At 48.9% G+C, this 22,333-nt stretch overlaps 10 protein-coding genes across 10 annotated transcripts; 3 read left to right on the plus strand and 7 right to left on the minus strand.

Moving 5' to 3' along the window:
* Positions 1–211: 211 nt before the first annotated feature.
* UREG_05784 (vacuolar transporter chaperone 1) lies at positions 212–664 on the minus strand (the record flags this gene model as incomplete). Its single annotated transcript, XM_002585049.1, has 1 exon — positions 212–664. One exon carries the CDS (start codon positions 662–664, stop codon positions 212–214), a length of 453 nt encoding a protein of 150 aa, XP_002585095.1.
* A 1,123-nt stretch (positions 665–1,787) lies between these two features.
* Positions 1,788–2,469, plus strand: UREG_05785 (uncharacterized protein; the record flags this gene model as incomplete). The annotated part of the gene is made up of 4 exons (XM_002585050.1): positions 1,788–1,817; positions 1,876–1,914; positions 1,990–2,064; positions 2,149–2,469. The coding sequence occupies 4 exons, from the start codon at positions 1,788–1,790 to the stop codon at positions 2,467–2,469; spliced, it is 465 nt and encodes a 154-aa protein (XP_002585096.1).
* Positions 2,470–3,061: 592 nt separating this feature from the next.
* Positions 3,062–4,511, minus strand: UREG_05786 (uncharacterized protein; the record flags this gene model as incomplete). Its single annotated transcript, XM_002585051.1, has 4 exons — positions 3,062–3,772; positions 3,838–4,333; positions 4,410–4,431; positions 4,490–4,511. The coding sequence occupies 4 exons, from the start codon at positions 4,509–4,511 to the stop codon at positions 3,062–3,064; spliced, it is 1,251 nt and encodes a 416-aa protein (XP_002585097.1).
* Positions 4,512–5,140: 629 nt separating this feature from the next.
* On the plus strand, positions 5,141–7,456 carry UREG_05787 (uncharacterized protein; the record flags this gene model as incomplete). The annotated part of the gene is made up of 1 exon (XM_002585052.1): positions 5,141–7,456. The coding sequence occupies one exon, from the start codon at positions 5,141–5,143 to the stop codon at positions 7,454–7,456; it is 2,316 nt and encodes a 771-aa protein (XP_002585098.1).
* A 451-nt stretch (positions 7,457–7,907) lies between these two features.
* Positions 7,908–9,010, minus strand: UREG_05788 (uncharacterized protein; the record flags this gene model as incomplete). Its single annotated transcript, XM_002585053.1, has 2 exons — positions 7,908–8,518; positions 8,578–9,010. The coding sequence occupies 2 exons, from the start codon at positions 9,008–9,010 to the stop codon at positions 7,908–7,910; spliced, it is 1,044 nt and encodes a 347-aa protein (XP_002585099.1).
* A 1,912-nt stretch (positions 9,011–10,922) lies between these two features.
* On the minus strand, positions 10,923–12,521 carry UREG_05789 (uncharacterized protein; the record flags this gene model as incomplete). The annotated part of the gene is made up of 4 exons (XM_002585054.1): positions 10,923–10,949; positions 11,036–11,810; positions 11,913–12,167; positions 12,256–12,521. 4 exons carry the CDS (start codon positions 12,519–12,521, stop codon positions 10,923–10,925), a joined length of 1,323 nt encoding a protein of 440 aa, XP_002585100.1.
* Positions 12,522–15,008: 2,487 nt separating this feature from the next.
* UREG_05790 (uncharacterized protein) lies at positions 15,009–15,648 on the minus strand (the record flags this gene model as incomplete). Its single annotated transcript, XM_002585055.1, has 2 exons — positions 15,009–15,088; positions 15,297–15,648. 2 exons carry the CDS (start codon positions 15,646–15,648, stop codon positions 15,009–15,011), a joined length of 432 nt encoding a protein of 143 aa, XP_002585101.1.
* A 720-nt stretch (positions 15,649–16,368) lies between these two features.
* Positions 16,369–17,835, minus strand: UREG_05791 (uncharacterized protein; the record flags this gene model as incomplete). Its single annotated transcript, XM_002585056.1, has 3 exons — positions 16,369–16,601; positions 16,664–17,263; positions 17,316–17,835. 3 exons carry the CDS (start codon positions 17,833–17,835, stop codon positions 16,369–16,371), a joined length of 1,353 nt encoding a protein of 450 aa, XP_002585102.1.
* Positions 17,836–18,783: 948 nt separating this feature from the next.
* UREG_05792 (uncharacterized protein) lies at positions 18,784–19,587 on the plus strand (the record flags this gene model as incomplete). Its single annotated transcript, XM_002585057.1, has 2 exons — positions 18,784–19,114; positions 19,178–19,587. 2 exons carry the CDS (start codon positions 18,784–18,786, stop codon positions 19,585–19,587), a joined length of 741 nt encoding a protein of 246 aa, XP_002585103.1.
* A 308-nt stretch (positions 19,588–19,895) lies between these two features.
* UREG_05793 (uncharacterized protein) lies at positions 19,896–22,181 on the minus strand (the record flags this gene model as incomplete). Its single annotated transcript, XM_002585058.1, has 4 exons — positions 19,896–19,942; positions 19,964–20,422; positions 20,488–21,787; positions 21,843–22,181. 4 exons carry the CDS (start codon positions 22,179–22,181, stop codon positions 19,896–19,898), a joined length of 2,145 nt encoding a protein of 714 aa, XP_002585104.1.
* Between the last annotated feature and the right edge of the window lie 152 nt (positions 22,182–22,333).

Raw genomic sequence — 22,333 nt, forward strand, 5'->3', positions numbered from 1 at the left:
ACCCGTTTATCATAAACAAACACATGTCAATCAAGTCGTAATGCCCGGCGTCTTTGGCCGATATTCAAAATCAAAAGCAGAAAGCGATTTTGGTAAACTCTCGGTGGTATCTGTCGCAGTAAAAAGTCCCTCCAAAAACAATAATATCCTTGTTTATACTCGCTCCCAGGCCGTACGCGTTTGACCGTACCCAACCGGTAACCACAACCGATCAAGGTTTGGATGATGCACCCTCCTTCAGTCTCAGCACCAAATTCACAATCACCGCCGCAAATAACGCTACCGTAAGCACTGTCGGACCAAATCGATCATCAAAACCGCTCTGACCCCTCTTGCGAATGCTCGTCGCCCGCCAATGAAACGTCACAAGCGCATATATCATTGCGGCCATGGCAACAAATGTGAAGCACGCAGCGCTGATTTGACCAACGCGATCGCCGAAGTTTAGGAGGCCGAGTGCAAGGCCACCGAGGATGATGGTGAAGTTGAGCCATGACAGAAATGTGCGTTCGTTGGCGAAGAAGACTTTTGGTTCAACGCGGGTGGGAAGTGCGATTCGCTTGCCTGCGACAGAGTTTTTGTCAGGCGATGTTGTAATAAAACGGGAATGCTGGGTTTGAAATGGCTCACCTGGGGCAGATTGAAGGAGGGGTTGGCTGGACATGATGACTTCTAGGACCGTAAGTATACACGATATAGGAGGAAGTGAAGTAGAGTTCGAGTTGGATTGGATAATAATATGAATATTGTTAGGGAATTGGCTGCAATGCTAAAAATACCATTAAAAAACAATGCAGCCTCATCGATTGCAAGCAGTTTAAAAATGAATTGTGCAGTCCTCATCGGACAAGAAAGCTGCTGCTCGTGATGGCTAAACCGAGCTCGGCTGTTTGCCACTGAGCTCATTCTGCTAGACACCACCGCCCTTGGGCTTCACGTGCTCGACAGGCGCCGCTGATTGGACCCAGCTCCAGCATCCATTCCATGAGTTTCTTGGCGGTGCCTCGACTTGTTTTCAGTCTTAACTACGGAGTAGGGGCGACTTGGAAAAGCAGAAGCCACCATTACAGATAGTATCATCACTATCATCCTTCGCAGTCAACAATTTCGAGGACTATCCGTCATAATGTTGACAGAATTCTTCATCCAGCTGGATCTCATCTGCCTATTATATGACCAAGGTTCTAAACTTTTTGAAGCAAATGCTGTGCTGGAGACCGGAAAGATCGTAGTGCTGCCGAAGAGCTGTTCCCGTTTAACAGAATGCAAATCAAAAAGGCAAACAAAAAAAAGGGCATCGAGTTACTTCAAGCTATTTTCAGTGTAGCATTAAGTTGTATCTAAATCTCATTCCACGGCCTCAAACCCATATCAAGCACAAGACCTCAAAATTTCCGCCAATCTTCTCTGACTCTGTCTTCCACTTTGAGCGCCATTCTCGAATTGACAAAAGAACTCAGGGAGCCCTCTGGAATATTAAGCAGGAAAGGAGTTGCATATCAATCATCGATTTATTGATGGATTCAACATAACCTCTAGATCTGATTATGTAACTAACTAACTAATTTCCTCTCGTTAGTTAATCGACGTCACCGCAGTTGCAGGCGGGTTCAGATGGGATGGCTATTTGTTATGTTGACTGTTGTTGGGCTTCTGAAAAGAATCTGAACAGCCAGCTTCACCAACCCGTTCACCTCTGCTCCCACTGAGAGTCGACCACTTTCTCTGGATCGAACCTGGAAACCTTCCCTCGTACCACACTTTCGATATTTACCTCTTCCGCCACCATGACCGTCGAAGCTGCACCAAACAATTGCGTTCGTCTACCTCCTCTCGCCCGCTTCATTCAGACAGTTAATGATTAACTCAATGCAGCCGGTTCCGCTCGAGGAACTGTCAAGAATTGCGACAGAGGTATGCTCCGATATGTTCCCCCAAACTTCCAGTCAATAAGTTGTCGCTCATACACCGGTTCGAACTCGTCTGCAGGCATGCGACACGGCGCTAGAAGGTGTTAGTAGCTATGACCATGACCAAGTCGGCCAATGGAGCTCTCAGATCATCGTACGTCCAAGCCGTCCTCTGCCGATATCCCTCGATCGATTACCACCAGTAACACTCTATTAACAACCCCTCCCTTGGGCGCAGAACAAAATCCTCCAATCGCTCATATCAGCCACCACATCCAACGACTCCACATCCTCCCCTTCCCCTTCGGATCCCAAGCAACCCTCGTTCCGCTTCACCGTGAACTGCACCATCATTCAGCAAGGCCTTACCGACCCGGTGCCCTCAGGTTCCAGCCCAGACCCAAGTTCCAGAGAAGCCACAGGCCGCCGCGGCATGCACGCGGCGTCAGGCGCATACTGGGATGTCAAGCGCGATGGGATGTGGACGTATAAATACACGAATGGCATGGAGAAAGGACTGGATCTAGTTTTGAACATTGTTTGGTTCGGTTCGCTGTAAAGCTTTGGAAGGGAGCGGTCGAATATATTGTCGTCATTTTTTCTGCCTTAGGTAGATTCCTCTCTCGATAGATCAAGATTGGGGCGCGGAAGGAGGAGCCTTTCATATGAAAGCCTTTGACGCGAGAGTTGAAATTGGAGCGACATGATATACCTTTGATATACAGAGCAGATTGAAACAAAGCGATCTTTTATATACCAATAGCATTGAAAGGATCACGGAAAGCTCCCTGAAACATACAAGTGTGCGGATGCTATTAAATTCCGAGCTCAGATTATGGTAAGCCAGCTGCCTGAAAAAACCACTCTTACTCTGTTCCCAAAATGCAATCCATAATATAGGAGGACGATGCAATTGCGAAATATTTGGCCTTCCAACTTTCCTCAAAGCGCGATCATTAAATTACGATCCATTCCAACGCCATGGCTGAAGGGCAGCGTAACAAATTCAAAAACCCAGAAACCGCCGGCAAGCGACGGTGAAATCGCGTTCAGAATAAAGAAAGAGAAAAAAAAGGTATCATAAATACAAGGGAAAATCCACCTACACACTCAAAATTTCCTAACGCAGGACAAGAGCCTCATGATGGGAATCACCTCGGTTCTGAATAGTCGTTCAATGCAACACATACTGCTCCCCGGTGGTGTCCACTATATTGTCGGATAATCTGGCCCGACGAAAGTTCCCACAAGCGGGCATAATGATCACTGCACACCGTAACAAGATAGGCGGAGTCAGCAGAGAACGCACAGTCCCAGACCCAGCGTTGATGTACAGCTAGGGTAGTTTCGAGATAGAGTGTGTTGGTGGTTGGGTCTATTGGGGGCGCCAGCGACTGGGCAGCCGAGTCGTCATTTTCCGTTGAGCCTTGATCGTTGAACTGTCGATGGTTTAGACTCGTAAGAGGGTCGTCAAGGGAGTCTAAGCCTGGACCATAGCCAAGTGATCGATCCACGACTGTGCGGTGGCTAAGCGTTGCGGCGGAGACGCCGTTGGTCAACTGGACTTGAAGCATTTGCGGTTGGCCGTTCGGTGTTGGGGTTTGTTCTGCTGGGGTTAGGTTCGATTTCTGCGCATTCTCGTCTATTGTAGCTCGGGTCTCCACGGCCGCTTTCGCCGGTAAGTATTCCGGGTCTAAATTCCAAATCCTCGCTGTATGATCTGCCGAACATGTTGCTAAATGTTTGACATCAGGGGATAATAAAACTCTTGTTATATAGTCTTTGTGCGCCTGGAACTTGGCAATAGGAACTATCTTGGTGACATCGCGATCTTGAACCATTCGCCAAAGGTAGACGTTTCCCTAGAAGGAATACTGTTAACATTCTGGGCATGAGCATAGTCTTAACCGTTCAAAGTCGACCGTACCTTATTGTTCCCAGCACAAAGCAAAGAACCATCACTGGCAACGCTCACGCTTGCAACAGAGACATCTTCTTCCGGTATTAGCTGGTGGCTGCAGCGGTTCTCCCCCAGATCCCAGACTCGGATCGTGCCGGAATAATCGCAGCTGATGAGCTCGCCCTGATTTGGGTGGATCACGACATCGTTTACCGGAGACTTATGATTGTAATTCCTCTGAAGCGAGCCGGACCGGGTCTCCCAAACCTTTACTGTACCATCCTCCGAGCTCGTGACCATCCACTTGCCCTCGCAGTGAAACGCAACTCCAGTAACGTTGTTGGTGTGGCCATCAAAGGTCATCACAGCATCGGGAATGTTCGACTTGATGTCGTAGAGGTTCACGCTGTGGTGACCTGCTGCGGCAATATACCGCTTGTCGGGGGTAATACATAGTCTATTCACTTGGGATGACGGGTGTTGGATGGTCCTTGAGCATATCCCCGAGAGAGCTTCCCAGAACCTAGGAAGATCGCGGTGTAAGTCTTCAAGATCCCAATCACTTATTCTAAGGCGGTCTGGGGAGTTCCACTGCTTACCGTATTGTATGGTCATAGCCAGCTTAGCAATGTCGACATTAGTCGCAGTGCCCCACGCGTATGCTGAAGGGCCGACTTACCAGTACAGAGAATGACACTCATTTTGAATCAGCTAGTTGCTAAATGTCCTTCCTTTAAAAATAAAATCATAGGAGATAGAAAAGGCATTGGCGGTTCTGCCCTGAAAGTGTTAAATATCTCCCTCAAGGATTGCGCCTAGGAACCTCTGGCACCAAGCCGGCTCCGATAACGATAAGGGACATCATGTGACTCGCTCGCCTGTTCCTCATGTGGACCGGAGCTATTCTGAATAGGGCTTAGCTGCTTTGAGGGAGGCATGCTTACATAACAAAGGCTTCTGGCTGAGGCACACGCACGGACCACCGCTTAAATCAACGTCCATTGAGCAAAGTCTGTGAATGAACATCAAACCTTGAACTCGATTGTGGCGGAACATCTCCTTCACAGTTCTTTCAGAAACAATGGAGGTTGATATGTGATGTTGAACTCTCAAGCCATTGATTTTTCAGGCACTGGATTGTTCCCAGGAGTCTTCCTCAGGGCAGCTTCTTTTTGACCTCCCATTCACAAGCTCAGAGCTTCCATCAGCATAGTGCTGGTGGGCTCTAGCTTCTGCAATCGAGTTATAAACGGACCCTTTCCTTGGGGCGTTAGATGGTTTACTCTATCAAGCTACCTTGAACGTCCTTGGATACAGTCATCTGTCCAAGATGGAGGCAGCACTCTCAGAAGGTATTTATACTTCTTCGTCAGACATGCAACAGCACACTCCTCCAAACAATTCTAAATCTCCTTCTTTTCAGCCTGTCGTGGGTCAAGGTCTGGGGCTTACACCTCTCCCCGGATCACAGCTTCAACAGGACCGAAACCACCTCCAGGACCTCGATCTTCAGGGTGTGGGTGATTTTGGTGGACCGTACGACTTGCCCACCGATCACAATTTAGATCTAACGGAGATCGATCGATTGATCCGTGACGGTGATCTGCCTGGCTCGCTATTGTCACAAGATAACCTAGGCGAGGTATATACCAATGCTCCGTCTCTCGAACCTACCGAGAATCCAGTTTGGAGCACAGACCCACCAGTACCCTGCCGGCTTACTCCAAGCGTCCTTCCCGAATCGGCTGTCACTAGCGAGCCAAGATACCGGCCAATTGCGCCGAAACCCACTTTGGGAGCCGACAATAAACGATTTCTCGATGATATCTCCATCGATGAGGATAATGAAAGCGATTTATCATCCGCTGAAGGTAATAAACCTGCTGCAAAGCGACAGCGTGTGGACCAATCCATGCAGCCAAATTTCACTAGAAATAGTCTCCCTACACCAGATCAAGACCCCTACTTTTCTAAGCAACGCCGACATGGATTCCCGTCTGACACGGCGAACTCGTTTATCCGGTTCCCAGTTCATAATTCAGTTGAGCGGCAAAGCGACTTTACCAACCGATTTTCAAAATTACCCTCCCTCGCGGTTGAGTTATCGGGTGCGCCTTGTATCACGGAGAATACAACGTCAGCACCAGCATCTCTTGTAACACCGAAAAAAGGGAGTAATGGCAATACTGTGAACGTTAATACAACATATTCCCGAGCTCCATTGTCGTTACCTCCACACAGCACTGCGCCCGCTACTCCTTGTCTGTTGGCAGACTCGGATGTGCCTAGTTTCCATCGCGAATCGTCGGTTGATTCGCTGTTCGATGAGCGCGAAAATTCTCCGGTGGCAAACGCTGCGTCATCCAGTCTGAACGTTGAAAATTCGCCATTCGCAATGCCTTTCATAACCAGTTCGACGGGAACGCCGATATCTGATCATCTCAAAAGGGTTTGTCAAATAAAAGATGAAGATATCCTCCTGACTCAATCGAGAGAGGCCGCATGGTTTGTTCGTCAGCGCCCACGGTATATTTCTCCATATCCGCAACCTGGGGGTGCACTAGGTTATCTTCCATCTACACCTTCTCTTCATGTCCGGTCCATCAAAGCCGCAGACACTGAAATTGCAGCTCGGTTAGAGGATTATCGCAAAAAAGTTCGATCATGCATGTCCGATCGCGCTAAACTCGTGGAGGAACTTCAAGCTTCAGCCGGAAGGGGAAAATACCAGGCGCTAAAGGATCAAGTGAAGTACCTAAAGCGAGCTGCAACTGTTCGACAAAAGAGAGAGAAGGAAGCCAAACGGGAAGCAGAACGCTGGCAGGAACAGCATAAAAACGTAGCAACTGCGTACAATCAACTTTGTGCGGATTTCCACCATCTTCGGTACTATGCACACTCTATGCAAATTCAGCTTCAGCATGTTAGCCAAGCTCGGGAACCTCGACTACTTCATTCATATGCTCCCGTTCAGCACGGTATGAGCTCTCAGGTTACTGGTCAGCTGGGAAAACTTGCTGCGCCACCTACTCAAGCGCCAGCCATATCTCCTCTTGATATGATACGCCCTCCTACAACATCCGTACCTATAACGCCTAACACTTCATCTCCGGCGACTCCAGTCATGGTCGATTTGACTGGCGACGAGGACACTCAAGCAGACACGAGACCGAAACCATCTCAACCCACGGAATATACCTCCGTGTCAGAACCTGGGATTGGTCAGAAAGAACTGCTGGAGAAAATGCGTAAAAAGGAATATAGGTGGCTTGGGAATAATAATCACATGCATCAGCGTTTCGCTCCTTCGCTGTCTGCTCCGCCTCAGACACAGCCCCAGGCCATGGTAAAATCTGCTAGTGCCCGGTCCCCAGACACGGCAACTCGAAATAGCGCCCGGCGCGGGAACACAAAGGCGACCGTTAGCCAGAGTGATCAGGGCCAATCGCAAACTCAACATACAATTGTCGGTTTGAATGCCACCGATGCCAAAAAAGCCGCATCTGCGATGAATTTGGGAAACGATTTAGAAAGCCCGGAGCGCCATTTGAACACTCCTCGGACCAGCCCCCAAGTGACCACGCAGCAAGAAGACGAAGACGATTTTGCAAGGGTTTTAGAAATGGCGCTTCAAAATAATGGTTAAAGTGAAATTGTCAATGCTGGTTAGTACCAATGTGTGCTATATTCTTGAAATGCCTTGGAATTCAGAGGTTAGAAATGGCGTGTGCATTGGCATTTGGGACTCTGCTTCTGCATTAGATGCTGATGTTGTTGGGTTGACTGACTATTGATGTTCACTATTATGGCTTTGTTGTTTCTTACAAGTTGTTTGGAAGCGAACTAGAAGGTTTTTGAAGTTTTGAAGTATGATATGATACCCTATAAAATTATTCAGCCAAAACAAAAGTGGTCAATTATCTTTTGAAAATAAACCCAGTCACCCATATGCAAATTCAACAAAGGAAGGGGGAAAAGAACGCCAACAGAAATTGGAAAATAGGGGCAGTTTCAGTATATTTATTCGGCTTATTTTGATATCATCTATTTTATCCAAGGCCCAAAGTCAAAAAGCATTTCGAAAGACAAACGGACATTTATCCATCCACCCTCATTCTCCTCCAACTATGAAACCTCCGCCTCGTATCACCTCTCTTCTCGTCGGCCTCATTTCCAAGCCCCCTCGAGGACGAAGAATTCTCCCTCCGGCCAAACATGCCTTTTTCTTCCTGAAGACCGGCACGTCTTTCTCCGTGTCGCCTCTTTCTCAACCCCCGACAGCAACATGCACATAGACTTGCAGCATGGAATATATACCCAATAGCCGTCATTCCCACAGCGATCCACATAAACACTAGCATCCGGGTTCCCAGTTGCGCGTGGATATTCAGGTCAGCCTCGTTTTTCACAAAGACTATTTTGAATATCGTGAACATCACTGTAGCTATAATGCTTGCTGCAGCGGTGAGGAGAAAGGTGACAAAGGTGAGGAGCGTAAGGGGGAAGAGATAGCGTTTCTTCGCAGAGTGGGCTCGCTGCGTTGCTACGGGGGAAAAACTGGGATTGAGCGGCGAGGTGGAAATGGATAGAGGGGCGAGGAAGATGCAGATGAATGTTAGGACTGTAGCTGTGATGAAGAGGCCAAACATCCAGTGGGATGCGATGCGCGCGATGTTTAGAGCTTTGGTAACATCGCCAGGTAGCGCAACTAGTCAAATCCTTGCGTTAGTGCTTGAAGGTAGTCGCAGCAGTGGAAGTTGAACTTACTCGTTGCGCCAGCGAGCAATTCGCTAAGCAAGATCTCCACGGGGTTGAAGAAATACATCTTCTTCGGTTCAGAACAGTATGTGATTCCTGAGCCATCCTCGTACCCCTCGCAGAAATTCCACAAACCCACCTGGTAAAAGTCATGGAGTCCAATCGTGCGAGCAATGCTGTTTATAAGAACTGCATCGGGAACGGAACGCGGTATGATCTCAGAGAGGTCGATTTTGAGGAAGTATGTTTCTCGAAGCACGGGTTTATCGCCGACATTCCCGATCAAGACGAGAATCAGAAAGACCAGGGCGATGATATAAAGAAGGATGTAGAAGAGACGTCGTTTTGAGAAAGGGCGGCGCTGTAGGTCTCCGGGCGCCAGGGAAGAGGTCTGGTTCTGAGCCTTTCGACGGCGCAAAAAGCTAAAGAATGGAAAGGCCATTGTTCATTTCTGACCTATTGACCAAAATAGGTAGACGATGCCCCTGGAAGTATCAAGCACAAGCAACAGTCACAGAGGTGCACGAGAGGGCGCCTTAGCATGATATGAAACGACAGACTCAGATGTGCTCAGTCATGAAAAGAGCGAAGAAGAAACGGCATGGGCCAAATCACCCAAGAATAAGGATTCGTCACCAACATTGAAAATGCTGTGAATTCACAGAAACACAAGCTTTCCAAGTCTGACTTGCGGTGGATTTCTGCGGGAGAACCAGGGTTTCGGCGGTGGAACTCGCATTGTCTGGATGACGTATCGGCCAGGGCTCATCACTGCAGGCATGGGCCGCTCAGCAGGGGATCGTCTCTGCCGATCGGAATCCCAAAGCCCCAATTCGAGATGGCGGTTCTCTTGTGAACAATCATGCAGCAGTCAGCTCCCATCTGTCAGATGCCATGGGAGAACACGAGGAAGTCGGGAGGCACCAAAGAGGCAGTCACATGATCTGCTCTGCTGCACCTCAACGTCAGAACTGCAAGCGCACAGCAATCATCAACCAAGCAGACCAGTCCAGGATGGCTGCCCACTTACAAGTTTTGAGAGCTAGGGTGCAGGCAACTGTGTGCTCACTGTGGCACTCTGCATGATTGGAACAGACATGGCCACTTCCTCTGTTATAACAGGCTGGTTTATGCATGATGAGGAGCGGGAGATGTCCATTCGCCATGTGCCATTTGATATGAATGAGCTAGCAAAGCTCACAGCTAGCTCAGCTGGGCAGTCCAAATGGTGTTAATGTTGAGAAACTGCCTGAGGGTATGTTCAATAAGACATTCCTAGTTACCATGGATGATGGCACATAACTAGGTGGTTGGCAAGGTCCCAACTCCAAATGCTTGTCTGCCACATTACATTGATGGAGTTTGTAGGGTATTTTCCTTATTTCAGCACTTGGCCCTAGTCCTCCGCATTATAATACATGGCTAGGCGCGGACAGTGCTGAACACTCCAGAGTGAAGCAAAACCCTGTTGGTGTGGAATATATTATCATGAAAGAGGTGAAGGAAATTCCCCCTCAAAGCACCTAGAACAAACTCCATATCGAAGACAAAGTTGGATCATCAATGCTGTCGCACATTACCAAAGAAAGTGGACTTCACGCTCATTTTCACGATACAGAAGCTTGTATTTTGCGCATGCCTTGAATGCTGGCCGACAACTGGATTGCACCTACACTGATTCCACTGGGACGGAGACCAAGAATCCTCGCTAGTCCATCAGGTGGTCAACTAGTCGTGATTTTCTCGATCACGGCCGAGACTCACTATAGTTCGACCGTGGCCCGTGTATGCACCTATAATTGTTATGAGACTTAGGGATTACTGATAGTTAGAGATTAGGAGCTAGCGTCGAAGATTACAAGAAGGCAGTTGGCCACCGTGAGACTTTCTGCATCCGCAACATTTCCCAACTCCTCCCGTCGCCAATTATTACGCGGCCCTAGATTCTATATGCCAACCCGAAAGAATAAAATTAGGGCCGTAGACATGCTTCTAACTAACACCCCAATATCAATACCTTGTATATGGCACCCAGATCCTCATACAAATATTCTCGTGTTGGAGAGAAATCCAACGAAAGTCCAGGGCATCATTGACTGGCAATCCAGTGAAATCCTCCCTCTTTCCAACCACGCCCGTCAGCCGTATTTTCTCGACTACAACGCGCCGCGTATCACAAATCTCAGCCCCCAAGAATTTCCTAGTTGGTTGGTTAATTTGTCCTGGCTGTTTTTAGATGTGCCGGCATCCAAGGGCGGGCAGGATGGAGTGGCAATTTTGGCAATTCTCAAAAATGTGCAACATCCCCAATCCGCCAAATATTTTCCTATGTTGTTCTATTTTGTCATTGCCGTTTAGCCATGATGCAGCAGACGAGAACACTGACACCAACCAGTGAGCATGGAAGCCAACAAACACAGGAGCCAACAATTCTTTCGATGCTTGGAATCCTCCACACTCGACATACGGTGGCAGGTCCACTATCTTTTGATGGGATGTCAGATTCGTTTGGTTTGGCTGGCTGAGGCGTCGGGGGCTCGAGAAATTCTGGATCCAATCCTACCAGTGCTAGATCCTTCCTAAAGGTCTCAAGATCAGATAGTACTCTCTGCAATTCCTTTTCTTGTGGCCTCCGCAATTTGAGCTCAAAGAAACTCTCCACTCTCTTGTCAGGGTTGTTTCCATAATATGTATTGTCAAGCAAATTCCAGTAAACATTCCCAAGGTAGCATGGTTTTAGAAGTGCATAGGCAATAAACACTGTATCTGACAACAGAAGTTCGGTCCAGAGAGTAGTCAGAGGGAGCAGAGCTGATATTTTTTTGTCTGGATTATGATGTCTGTCTTCCCACTCTCTGGCATCTGCCCAGAATTGGAAAACATCTGATTTAAATGCCAAATGGTCTGGCCATTTAGTGGCATTTAGAAGCTCCTGGCCTGTAATCCAGGAGGGGGGTAGGAACATTTGTGATGGAACAGTATGACTCCATTCCCAGTCAATGACTGAAACAATATTCAAATTCTCATCCACAAAGATGTTAGGAGGTCGAAGGTCTCCATGCATGAGAATGAAAGGTCCATGGTTATATGCTTGGTCTACCCATTCCATCACAATGCCCTGGGATGCAAATATGCCATATAGGTAGTTCCATGCATCCTTCTCACCAGAAACACTATCTTTTCCCCTGTAAAAGTCATTGAAAACCAATTTCAAGACAGTGTAAGCATAATCAACAGTGGAGCTATAGGTTCAGTGAGCAGGAATGATTTTGGAACTATCCATTCCACTGACTTCTTGATCATTCAACCCAATGGTCAGTGGGCAGTTTTGTCCAAGCACCCACTTCTCATCATTGCTATCAAGGGTGAGCGCGCCGATTTGACTGAATTGCTGGCGATAAAGCTGAATGTAGATCTCAGAAAGCTGACCAAACAGATGAGACCTAAGCTCCTTTGACAAACGCGGTACATCAGTTCCATGGAGGGTTTTGCCTGTAATGTACTCCAGAGCCAGGAAGGGGAGACCAAGAAGGTTATCTCGCGTAATGGTATATCCGAATATGCGTGGGATAGGAATGGTGGTTTTCTCCGCGATATACCTACAACAAGAGTAGCATTGCCGTTAGAGAGCTTGAATAAAAAAAGCAAGACTGCTTGGAGCTTCTTACTTCATGGTTGCAATCTCACTTCGCATTTTTCTCCTCAGGAAACGCGAGTCGGGGGAGCAGGGGGATTCGGATCATCCATTGCTCAGGGCGCTGAGCTGACTCATGGTCTGTGAACTCAACTGGGAAGCAGATATTATAGCTCCCTCTTTTCGTGTCTGAGAAGATCTGGCATGGCTTCTTCTCAGGATGTAAGGAAGAAGCTAGCTTGCAGACCAAAGATGGGTCAATCGAGTCAATGAACTCCTTGACTTCTTTATCGAGTAGATGACGGGTGAGTTGATCCATCGTACCAGCGAGAAGAAATCGAGAGTTCTCATCAACAACCGGTGGGTCCTGGGCACAGTTGTGAAAGTAACCGCGCTGCTCATGATCGAAAGTGACACAGACATCCCGTCTCAACGGGCTTCAAGGGGTGTTGGTGGACTAGGGCCGAATCAGGTAAGGCGGACGATTAGTTATCTCAATGCAGCATGAGAAATTCGCAACCAAAACAACACGCTCGGCTTGATATCTGAAGAGACTGGCAATACAAGTTCTGCTGTGAAGCTTTGTGGATTGGAATAAAGTGTTCAAGGGAATAGCTACCAGGTAACTAGTTAACGCTGTATAAATTTTCTTGCCTGCTGAATCATCGCTTTTAGCCTCCATCTAGCTAACTTATCGAGATCTATTAGAATCCTTTGTCTGATGAGCTCAACTGGACTCACACTCTGTCAGGGTGGAAAGGTCGGCCCACCGAGCTACTATGTACAGGACATGCATACCTGTTTTTATAACAAACTTGACATCCTGCTCTAGCTTAGGAAGTTACTTGTGCTGAAGATGTTGCCCGGTTGTCAAAGCAAATATAAGCCATCCTAATTGCGGCGCCATCTCTTAATGTTTGGGAATTTTCTCGAGTACCATATCAAACGCCGGGACAATGAACGTCTTCCATCGGCGATGCAGCCCCGAAAGCTTCGTCAGGATATATCCCAGCATCACCCCAATAAATCAGCCAAACCATCCGATCAGGACCCAATATCAAGTTCCAAGACGCAATTTCCTGATGACGAGTTCATCGAATTGAAATGAAGGAGCTGTCTTTGGCGCTTGATTGAAGTTCCGGCAGACAGCGAGTTTATGGGTTGAACCAAGCCCCGAATCCCTTTTTCGTGCCAGACGGACCGGCCCCCATGCCAGTTAAACTAGAAGCCTCGTGGGCAGGCTTTTCTGCCGGCTGGCTCTGGTTGTTGCTGCAGCACTGGGATGGACTGTAATGCAGTGATCATGGAGGCAACGTGGGCCACAAAGTCCACGCATTCCGCCTCACTCGGGTGCTCTCGGCATTCCTCGACCGTCTCGCCTTTCAAAGTTGATAGCAAGGAGACGCTTGCATCCATAGCAAACCTGGTTCGAGAGCTCTCTCTACTGGGAGATTAACATTAGTTAGGTACGAAATAATGGGAAATCGGAAAGTGATATCGATAGCCTTTTACACTCTAACTTGTACGGTAGTTACATACTTATCGAAAGGTTCGTCAGGAGAAAACAAAACTTATATCTTTGTTGCCTGAAGCCACTATCAAGGAGGCCCAACTACGATTGAAACTGGAAGTTCGGGTGCTTCTAGAAATGCGTCGACAGTATGGTTAGCAAAGCTAATATCTCGGATTGTAACATTCCTGACATCTTTTCGTGTGTGATTCCTCTAGGCCCTAATGACATATGTGTGCTGAGAGGTTGTGAATGTTTTCATGCATCTCTTTTTTCTATCTGCTGTTTGATAATTAAGATTATTGAGATGCGGTATGGAGCATTGTAACTAATTATATAGCAGCTATAGCTGAGGAGCCTGAAAGAGAGCATTATTAAAGGCCCTAGTACTTCATCACTTCCAATGTCTAGATTGAAATCAGACCTTTCCCACTGTCTAGTAACTAGTTAACTACCTAATTAATAGTTAGCACTTGCAGAGTAAACACATGATCATGCTTCACTCACCAAGGAATCTTCATGCTATATCGGTCTGCCAGTACATCATCATAGTGCAGCTATATTGCAGACTTGCAATGTATTCTCCGGTGCTAGTATCTCACCGATCAAAACTTCTAGAAAGATGTCTGCACCTGAGAAGCTTGTTGTTGGTCAACTCGACTTTGATGGTGGATATCAGAGATAAAAATCAATCTCTATAAGGCGATTCACATGCCACACAGGGGCTACTTTTTTTCCTTTCGTGCTTCCTTTCGTACTTGCTTCTTTTGACCCTTTTCCTCATTGTCGCGGGGTACTTGCACATGTTGTTCTATTATTTCTAATGAGTATATATAAACGCATTAAAGTGATAGAATGATCTTACCGACAGGTGGAAGGCCTCTGCTCATAATCCATTCATCTCGCTGCTGAGGAGTCGCATTCTTGATCCACTCAATAAACACCTTGGTGTCGCTCGGAAACGGCGGAAGAGGGCGCAAGGCTCTCTCAACCGGTCTGGAGGGTTCAAAGGCACGGTTGATGCCGGACATATTCATTGCCAAATCTGATAATCGCGCCTCAAGAGATCGCCTAGACGGCTATGCCAAAAGCAGCAAGTTTAAGAGAAAAGCGTCGGTTGGACAGGGATGGAGAGGTCAAAGGGCGTCTTGCTGTGTTCTAGCTATTTTGCTCGCACAGAGTTTGAGCCCTTGACGCCTCCCAAGGTTTAAGAATCTTGCTGCCTGCACCATGACGAGGAAAAGAAACACTCAATAGACTCGAGGATATGCTCAGAACAGCCTGAAAGTGCCGGCTTCATTGGATGGCGGAGTTGCTCGGGAGCATTGATGCCCCCTGAACCAGCAGCTTTGTCGGAGGGAGTTTATCCAGCTTCCCTGTCGATGCAGCGGCATTTGTCAGCTAAAAGGCGTCACGCCCAAGAGGGGGGCTGTCCCGCCGACAATCCAGAGGAGAATATACCAGGTGCAGAGGAATCCCATCCAGAATATATATAGTTCGCGTGCATACCCCCGTAGTTTCCGCGATTTCACTGTCTCTTCCTTTTCCCAGTCAACCGCCTCCCAGTAGACGCCCCATCCATACCAGCACCATGTCTTCTCCCGCAACAAAGCCCCTCCGCATCGGAGCCCTGCTCAGCAACACCGTCCAACTCCTGGACCTCGCCGCAATCGACCTCTTTGCCATCATGGCCCCGGAATACCTGGCAATGTGCTCCCTCCCACAATCCCTCGTAGACCTCGCCGTTCCCTCGGAAATCCATTACATCGGCAGCCACAAATCGCCCGCCAATCTCACCGCAAACCTCTCCATCAATCTCACGGACGACCTGGCTTCCAATTCTGTAGGCCCAGGAAATCTTGATCTTCTCGTAATCCCGGGCCCGGATCCGACGACCGTTCCGGCTGAGGACATCTTGGCCTTTGTCCGAGCGCATCACGGTGTCGGAACCACCATCCTCACCATTTGTACCGGTTGTCAAGTGGCGGCATATGCAGGGATTTTTGACGGCAAACGGGCCACCGGGCCTAGGACCATGATTCCCGGACTGCGACAACAGTTTCCAAAGGTAAAGGAATGGGATGAGTCGTCAAGAGTCGTGAGAGATGGAAATTTGTGGAGCAGTGGTATGTGGTCTCAATCTGTTTGGGCTTTGATATCCGCTTCTCGTATTGGACGAAAAATTCAATTTGACACTTTGGTTACAGGCAGTATTTCGAATGGCCTCGATCTCGTGGTGGCATATCTGCGCGAAACATATCCTGCACCGCTTGTAAACCTGATTTGCGCCATAGCCGAGATTGCAGAAAGACCCCATGAATACCAAACTGATCTGAAGACGGATTTGATGCAATTTTCTGGCAAATAGTGAGTGGCGTTACATTGCGGTGGACTGATTTAGAAAAGAAGAGGCATAAAGGGGGGAAAGGGGAACAGCGACCAAATAAATGGTTATGTTTTAAAATCTCAAATAAAATAGGTCTCCATGATATATATACATACCGCTCCGCTTATCCCAATCTCAAGCTGCAATTAGGAAGAGAAATAACTCCTCCTACTCCTTAAGGTAAATTGAACCCCATATAGAATTCCCTGAGCGCCAAATTCGGATAAACCCAACCTCTGACCACCCAAGAAAACAAAATATAACTGGTCATTATAGCGTCATTAACACGAAACCTGTGACAGCTGCCACTAGAAGCCCCGTGTATAAGTTTTGTTTGGCACTTGCGAGGTGACTTCTCGACGCCGCGGAAGTTTTTCGGCCACAGCATCGCCCGTTGTACGTAACGTTGTTATACTTAGCCGCAACTTCAAAGATGGAGCCATTGACATTGCCAATATTGTAGTAGTCGACGAGTATGAAATTGGGCGGCCGGCTCCATTTCTCTGCCACAGTTTACGGTTAGATAGATATTGGCATATCAACTGAATGAGGTAAGAGAACTCACCAGTGCAATTTCCGGCCATTGCGCCAGCACTGCCATATCCAGAAACGGCATTGGTTTCGTTCAACAAGACAGTATTCGGGACTAATAGACTTGCGCCTGCTATATTTACCTCAGTATTTAAGTTATGGTTCGCCATATATAACCGGGTTTTAGCGTCATCTTCACTTAGGCCCGGTGGCCTCTGAACGGTACAAGGGAAGTTCCTATCCGTCGGGGAAAACGGCGTCTCCCACATTTGCGAAAACTCGTCAAGAAGGTAGGGCACCTCGGTCTGATTAGCTTGGTAGTCGAGGAATACAATCGCCCTCTGCCCTTTTAGAATAAACTGGGAGAGGTTGGGCCAGTCGTCCAGTGCCATTGGTATTTTTGGAGGAGTATAAACATAATCGGCGAGCCCGGAGTTCTCTATTGGTGTAGTATAATTCCTTGGGCCGACAAAATTCGAGTTGCCCATTAAGATTGTTACAACATCGTACGGATTTGCTTTGAGCCAATCTACCACTTTCCGCAGGTAATCTTCAAGTGGGCCCACATCGAGGAGATCGCAGGAGGAATGGCAGAGCCGTATGGTGTCGTTGACGTAGTGAGTCTGGAATTGCACTTCAAATGGTTAGCGTTCCTGCCCGGGCATCCAAAAAGTCGACGCACTTACACATGCGAATTCCGTCGTTGAGTTGAATCGTCACATCAAGCTCCTGATTGCCGGCTATATTCCCCGGCCGCACGAAAGGGCTATTATGCGCTGCCACTTGGGTGATGTTGGAATATTTTCGCTCGCAAAACTCAGGGTATCCGTTACACGGACGGGTGTTGGTGGGCACTGCAGCTGACTCAGTGGATGTGGCCGTAGCATTCCCGGATAATGTAGTTCCATTTGCAGTAGTGGTTTCTCTATTACTGCCAATGAGAAGGGTAAAATCTTCGGACGTGGTTGTGATGCTATCTGTCACAGTGGTGGTAGCAGACCCAGTTTGAGCCGACTGTAGCTCGTCGCTCGCCGTGCTAACGGTGATTACTGATGAGTAAGTCTGATAGAAGCTTGAATCCGTAGGGATAGGGCCGGCAATAGACAGCGAGGAGGGTACATTAGTTCCTGTTAAAGTGAGGATTTCATCTGCATATATCCGGCCCAGCAAAGAAGCTGCCGTCGCAATATACAAGCTAAATAGCATGTTATCGAATTATCAAAATTCGAATACTGAAACCAGTCGTCGAGTTCGAGTGTAAGCTTCGCTAACAAACCATCAATGGAATCGCTAAGCTGGACTGGGCTGTGCTCCCTCGTTGTGAGGAGTTAAAAAAAAGAAGACAGACAAAAAAACAGGAAGCCAGAGACAATGGGAAACCAACGCAGGGGGATCAGTAAAGCAATAAGAACTGAGCGAAAAAGAGGGTCAAGAGTCGCCGGAACAACAGATTCCTGGGCTAAGCGCGAGAAGTTTCAAGTCAAGCATCAGAGACCGTCCCGTCTTTTATCGACATCATTCACTGACCGGGAAAACACCCTGCTGAGAGAAGGGCAAAAAAAGCCCGATTATTGCTGCCAGGTCATCGGATAAAATCATGAAGTCAGTGGCGATCAGCAGCCAGTGCTTGCCGTCGTAATGGCGGCCCTACAAGTGGGTCAGGCCCAGGAAGAGGCTGTGCGACTAGGCAGCCGAAGAGCAAGCATGCTAGCATGGAGATATTGTTGCCGGAATCTAGGATGCGGGCGGCGAGTGGTCCAGCGGGCGCCTTTGTGTCTCCATGGGGAGCGAGTGGTTGCGTAGGGGCCCTGCTGCGGTCAATTCGGCCCTCTTGGGGCATGTCCAAATTCCTAGCTGGGATGTTAGTAACTAGAGCAGTGCTGGAGCTGCTGTTGAATTCTGGATTGCATTCTGGATGTAAGATCGTTGAACACGATGCCGTAGGATGATCAGAGATGTTGATGAGATCGTCGAAGAGGAAGAGGAAGAAGAGTCGTTGATTTAAGGAGTTTTGGCAAGGTGGGCTGCTTCGAGCTCAACGCAAAGGCTTCAATTTTGCGGGATCAAAAAGTAGCATCAAGACCTGCACCTTCACAACCCGCGCAGCCTGCATTCCGCCAACGACTAAACTGCAAGACGAACCACGCCGACAAAATGGTTGACATCCTTCCCCTCTGCTCCTATCCCTCCTACCTGTCGCTGCTCCCCTCCATCCAGACTTGCAACATCACAAACCTTCCCGAAAACTACTTCCTCAAGTATTACATGTACCATGCCCTCTCCTGGCCGCAGCTCAGCTTTATCGCCGTCGTCCGGCCCCCGCCTAACAGCAAGAATTCCGACTACCCCAAAGTAGTAGGATACGTGCTCGCCAAGATGGAGGAGGAGCCCTCGGACGGCGTGGCACACGGACACATCACAAGCTTAAGCGTGATGAGGACACATCGACGACTGGGTATTGCTGAGAGACTGATGAGAATGAGCGGTACGTCCGAAGACCGGTTGCCAAAAAGCTATCTGCTCATACTAATTGACCCCCCTTCCCCAGAACGAGCAATGGCTGAGTCCCACCGCGCACACTACGTCTCGCTACACGTCCGCGTCTCCAACACCGCCGCCTTGAGGCTATACCGCGACACGCTTGGCTTCGAAGTTGAAAAGGTCGAGGCCAAGTATTATGCTGACGGGGAGGATGCGTACGCCATGCGCATGGACCTGCGTGACCTCTGGGTCAAGGGCGATAAAGAGGGCGGAAACCCTTCGGGTGAGGGAACACCTGCAAAGATGAAAAAGAAGAGGGAAGAAAGCGGAGATGATGATGCTCAGGATGAAGGAGATGAGGTGGGGAGTCTAGGGAAGAAAGAGGATGGAAAAGAGGGGGAGAAGATGGTGAAGGTCAAGATTGGGAGAGCGCTGGGAGTGGGGGATTTGGTGGAGAGAAATGAGGCCGTGCGATGAATCGCACATTAAGAAAGCGTTGCATGTTTGGTGGAATGAAGCACTATTCGGCCACGAAGGACGAAATTCCCATCCTGCTCTGATGGTACGATAACTAGTATCAATCGGGGTCTTTTGAAAGTGATCGAGAATTCTCAAAATATAGGTCTGGCCGTATCTTGAAGGCGCGGGATTCGTGTAGATATCACAGAGGATCACATAGTTAAATGAATGTATCAGTTCATTATTCATTCATATATCAGCTAATAAGTGCTCCGAAATACCAAACCATGGCACTACATATCAAAGCCATTTTCACAAAGATAGCATCAGAACTTTCGAGTCAAAATGAGGCCAGGAGTCATCAATGCTGACCCTAAAAAACATTATTAGTTACCGTGTCCAACATTTTCTTCCTCCTCTTCGTCATTCACAGGGAGAACACCACTCTCCTGCTTCCCGTCTCCAGACCACTGCATTGATGGGGCTTCAGGTTCTTGCTTCTTCTTTCGAAATCCGGATGACTTTTTCCCAGCGTTACCGCCAGTCCAACCCCAGCCCACCGTCGTCGGTGCAGGTTCCTTGGAGCTGTCTTCTCCCTTTCCTTTGCTCGCTTTTGGGTTCTCATTCTTGGACTTTCGCTGTGGCTGGTCCATCGGGGATGGATCGGGTTGAATGCCACCAGCTCTTAGATCAGTGGTTGAGCTAGCAGGTGTTCCTGGTGTCTGGGAGGCAATTGGAGGTGGCACCGGGGGTAAAGGCGGCAAGGGAGGCTGGTTGGCAGTGATAGCGGTGGATGGCCGTTCCTCATGGGCGATATCAGGGCCCCGGGGTCGGGACTGGGATCTCTCTGGATCTGAACAAACCATCAACAGGAGACCATAAAGTATTGTTTATCCGCTAAACCAAGGCCAAACTTACGTTTTCGGTTCCTTTTGAGCTCCCTTTTCTCCGCTCTTCTCGTCCTCTGCTGTTCTTTCTTTGAGTTTCGCATCACTCGTCGAATTTGCTTTCTCTCCTGATGGAACTCATTCCTCAATTCCTTGTGCTCTCGCTTCAAAGCCACCAATTCGGCTTTGATAGCTTCTGCTTCGGCAGCTTTGGCATGGCTCGCCTCCGAGTGGCCTGCTCCATGACGTCGATCCCGTGAAACTGACGATCGAAGATCTCGATGTGCAGCTCGCAGAGCGCACCTTTCATGCCTTAGAGCCGCCGCTCTCGCGCGATGTTCTGTATAGAGATGACGGGCCTGTAGCCGGCTTTGGCGTACAATATCAATCTCAGGTCTAGCACCGGACTCGTCCTCGGAGTCAGAAGAAAAAGAAGAAAGTGACTCCGTGCTCGAGGATGACGAGGACGTGGATAAAGATGAAATCGAAGCTTTTCGTGACCGAGAACTCATTGGAAATCCCGGGGGTCCCCAATGCGACCCCATACCGCCATGATTGAACGGAGGATGTCCAGCAGGCCCCCAATGCGGTCCCATACCGCCACAGTTTCTGCCTCCGTCATGGGGTTTTCCCCATGGCCCAGATGGATTCCACGGATAGAGCCAAGGTGAGCGCCTCTTGCAAGCTTGCTCGAACTGCTCACCAGCTTGCTCCATCCTCTTCCCTTGCTGGTCAAAGTAATTTTCCCACATCTGGCCTTTGGCCTCCATGATCCGGCCCCATGCTTCGGCACGGTCTTCAGCTCGTCGCCCATGAGCCAAGGCTTGTCTTTCAATATGATCGCCGTATCGCTGCGCCTGCTCGGACATGTTGTTTGCCCATTTTTGAATCGTAGATGCCCAAGATGCCATTGCCGGCTGATTTGGGACATTTCGCTGCTGCGACTGAGGGCCGGTGTGCCCTCCTTCAATGCTAGGGTGTACTGGCTGCTGTGGCGGCGGGTTGGCGGTACGCTCACCAACTGGCTTGCGAGGAATCGAATACGGCGGTGCCGCTGGCGCTGTCTGAGATCGAGGCATGCTCGCATGAGCGCCGGGCCGCAATGGCATCGATCTAACCGCCGAAGGGTAGCATTTGGGGCACAGTGGAGAAGTAGTTGTCGCCCCGTTTTCAGGAGCAAAATGAATCACCACATTCATAGCTCGGGGGCGGAAGAAAAAGCTATTCCACTCCCCAGCAACAGCCGCAATTCTGGCCTTTCGTTGCTCATCGTTTTCCTGAGGACGATCTTTACGATCCCTCTCGATCTCCTGGCGAAGCTTCCGCGGGAGCTGTTGCTGGCTCGAAGCAGGGCCCAGATGTGAAGGGAGTAGATAATTCAGAAACGTTTGCCAATCGTGCTGGGTGAATTCCTCGGATCGAGATCGCCAGCATCGTGGGGATCGGGCATAGTCTCTGGGCCTGGCTCCTCGTGTAAATGGTTATAGCATGTTCGAGTATCTCGTCTCCCGGTCCATGTGCGACCGTTGGCGGACGTTCGGTGAAATAGGGCACGGCAGAGATAAAATTAGGCGATGATTGTACAGTCTGACTATACGAGGGCACCTCTTCCGCAACCGGTTGCTCTGAAGGTTCATCTGCATCTGGGGTGCTTGGGGTGAGGGGATCGGTGGGAGTATACGGTGGAGGGGCGTCGCCGTCGTGAATTGCCTTTGTCAGGGTCATTTTGTAGCGTGGATGTGATTAGAGGCTCTCGAGGAAGATGCCTTGGGTATCTCACAGAAGGAGGGCGTTGGAAGGGAAATGCAGACTGAAGTATCCGATGAAGCTGCTCCGCAGCTCGTATTCAGCTCCCAGGATCAGAAGCTTGATCCCAG

The sequence above is a fragment of the Uncinocarpus reesii genome, genomic scaffold (genome assembly GCF_000003515.1).
Source record: "Uncinocarpus reesii 1704 scaffold_3 genomic scaffold, whole genome shotgun sequence".
Classification (NCBI taxonomy): domain Eukaryota; kingdom Fungi; phylum Ascomycota; class Eurotiomycetes; order Onygenales; family Onygenaceae; genus Uncinocarpus; species Uncinocarpus reesii.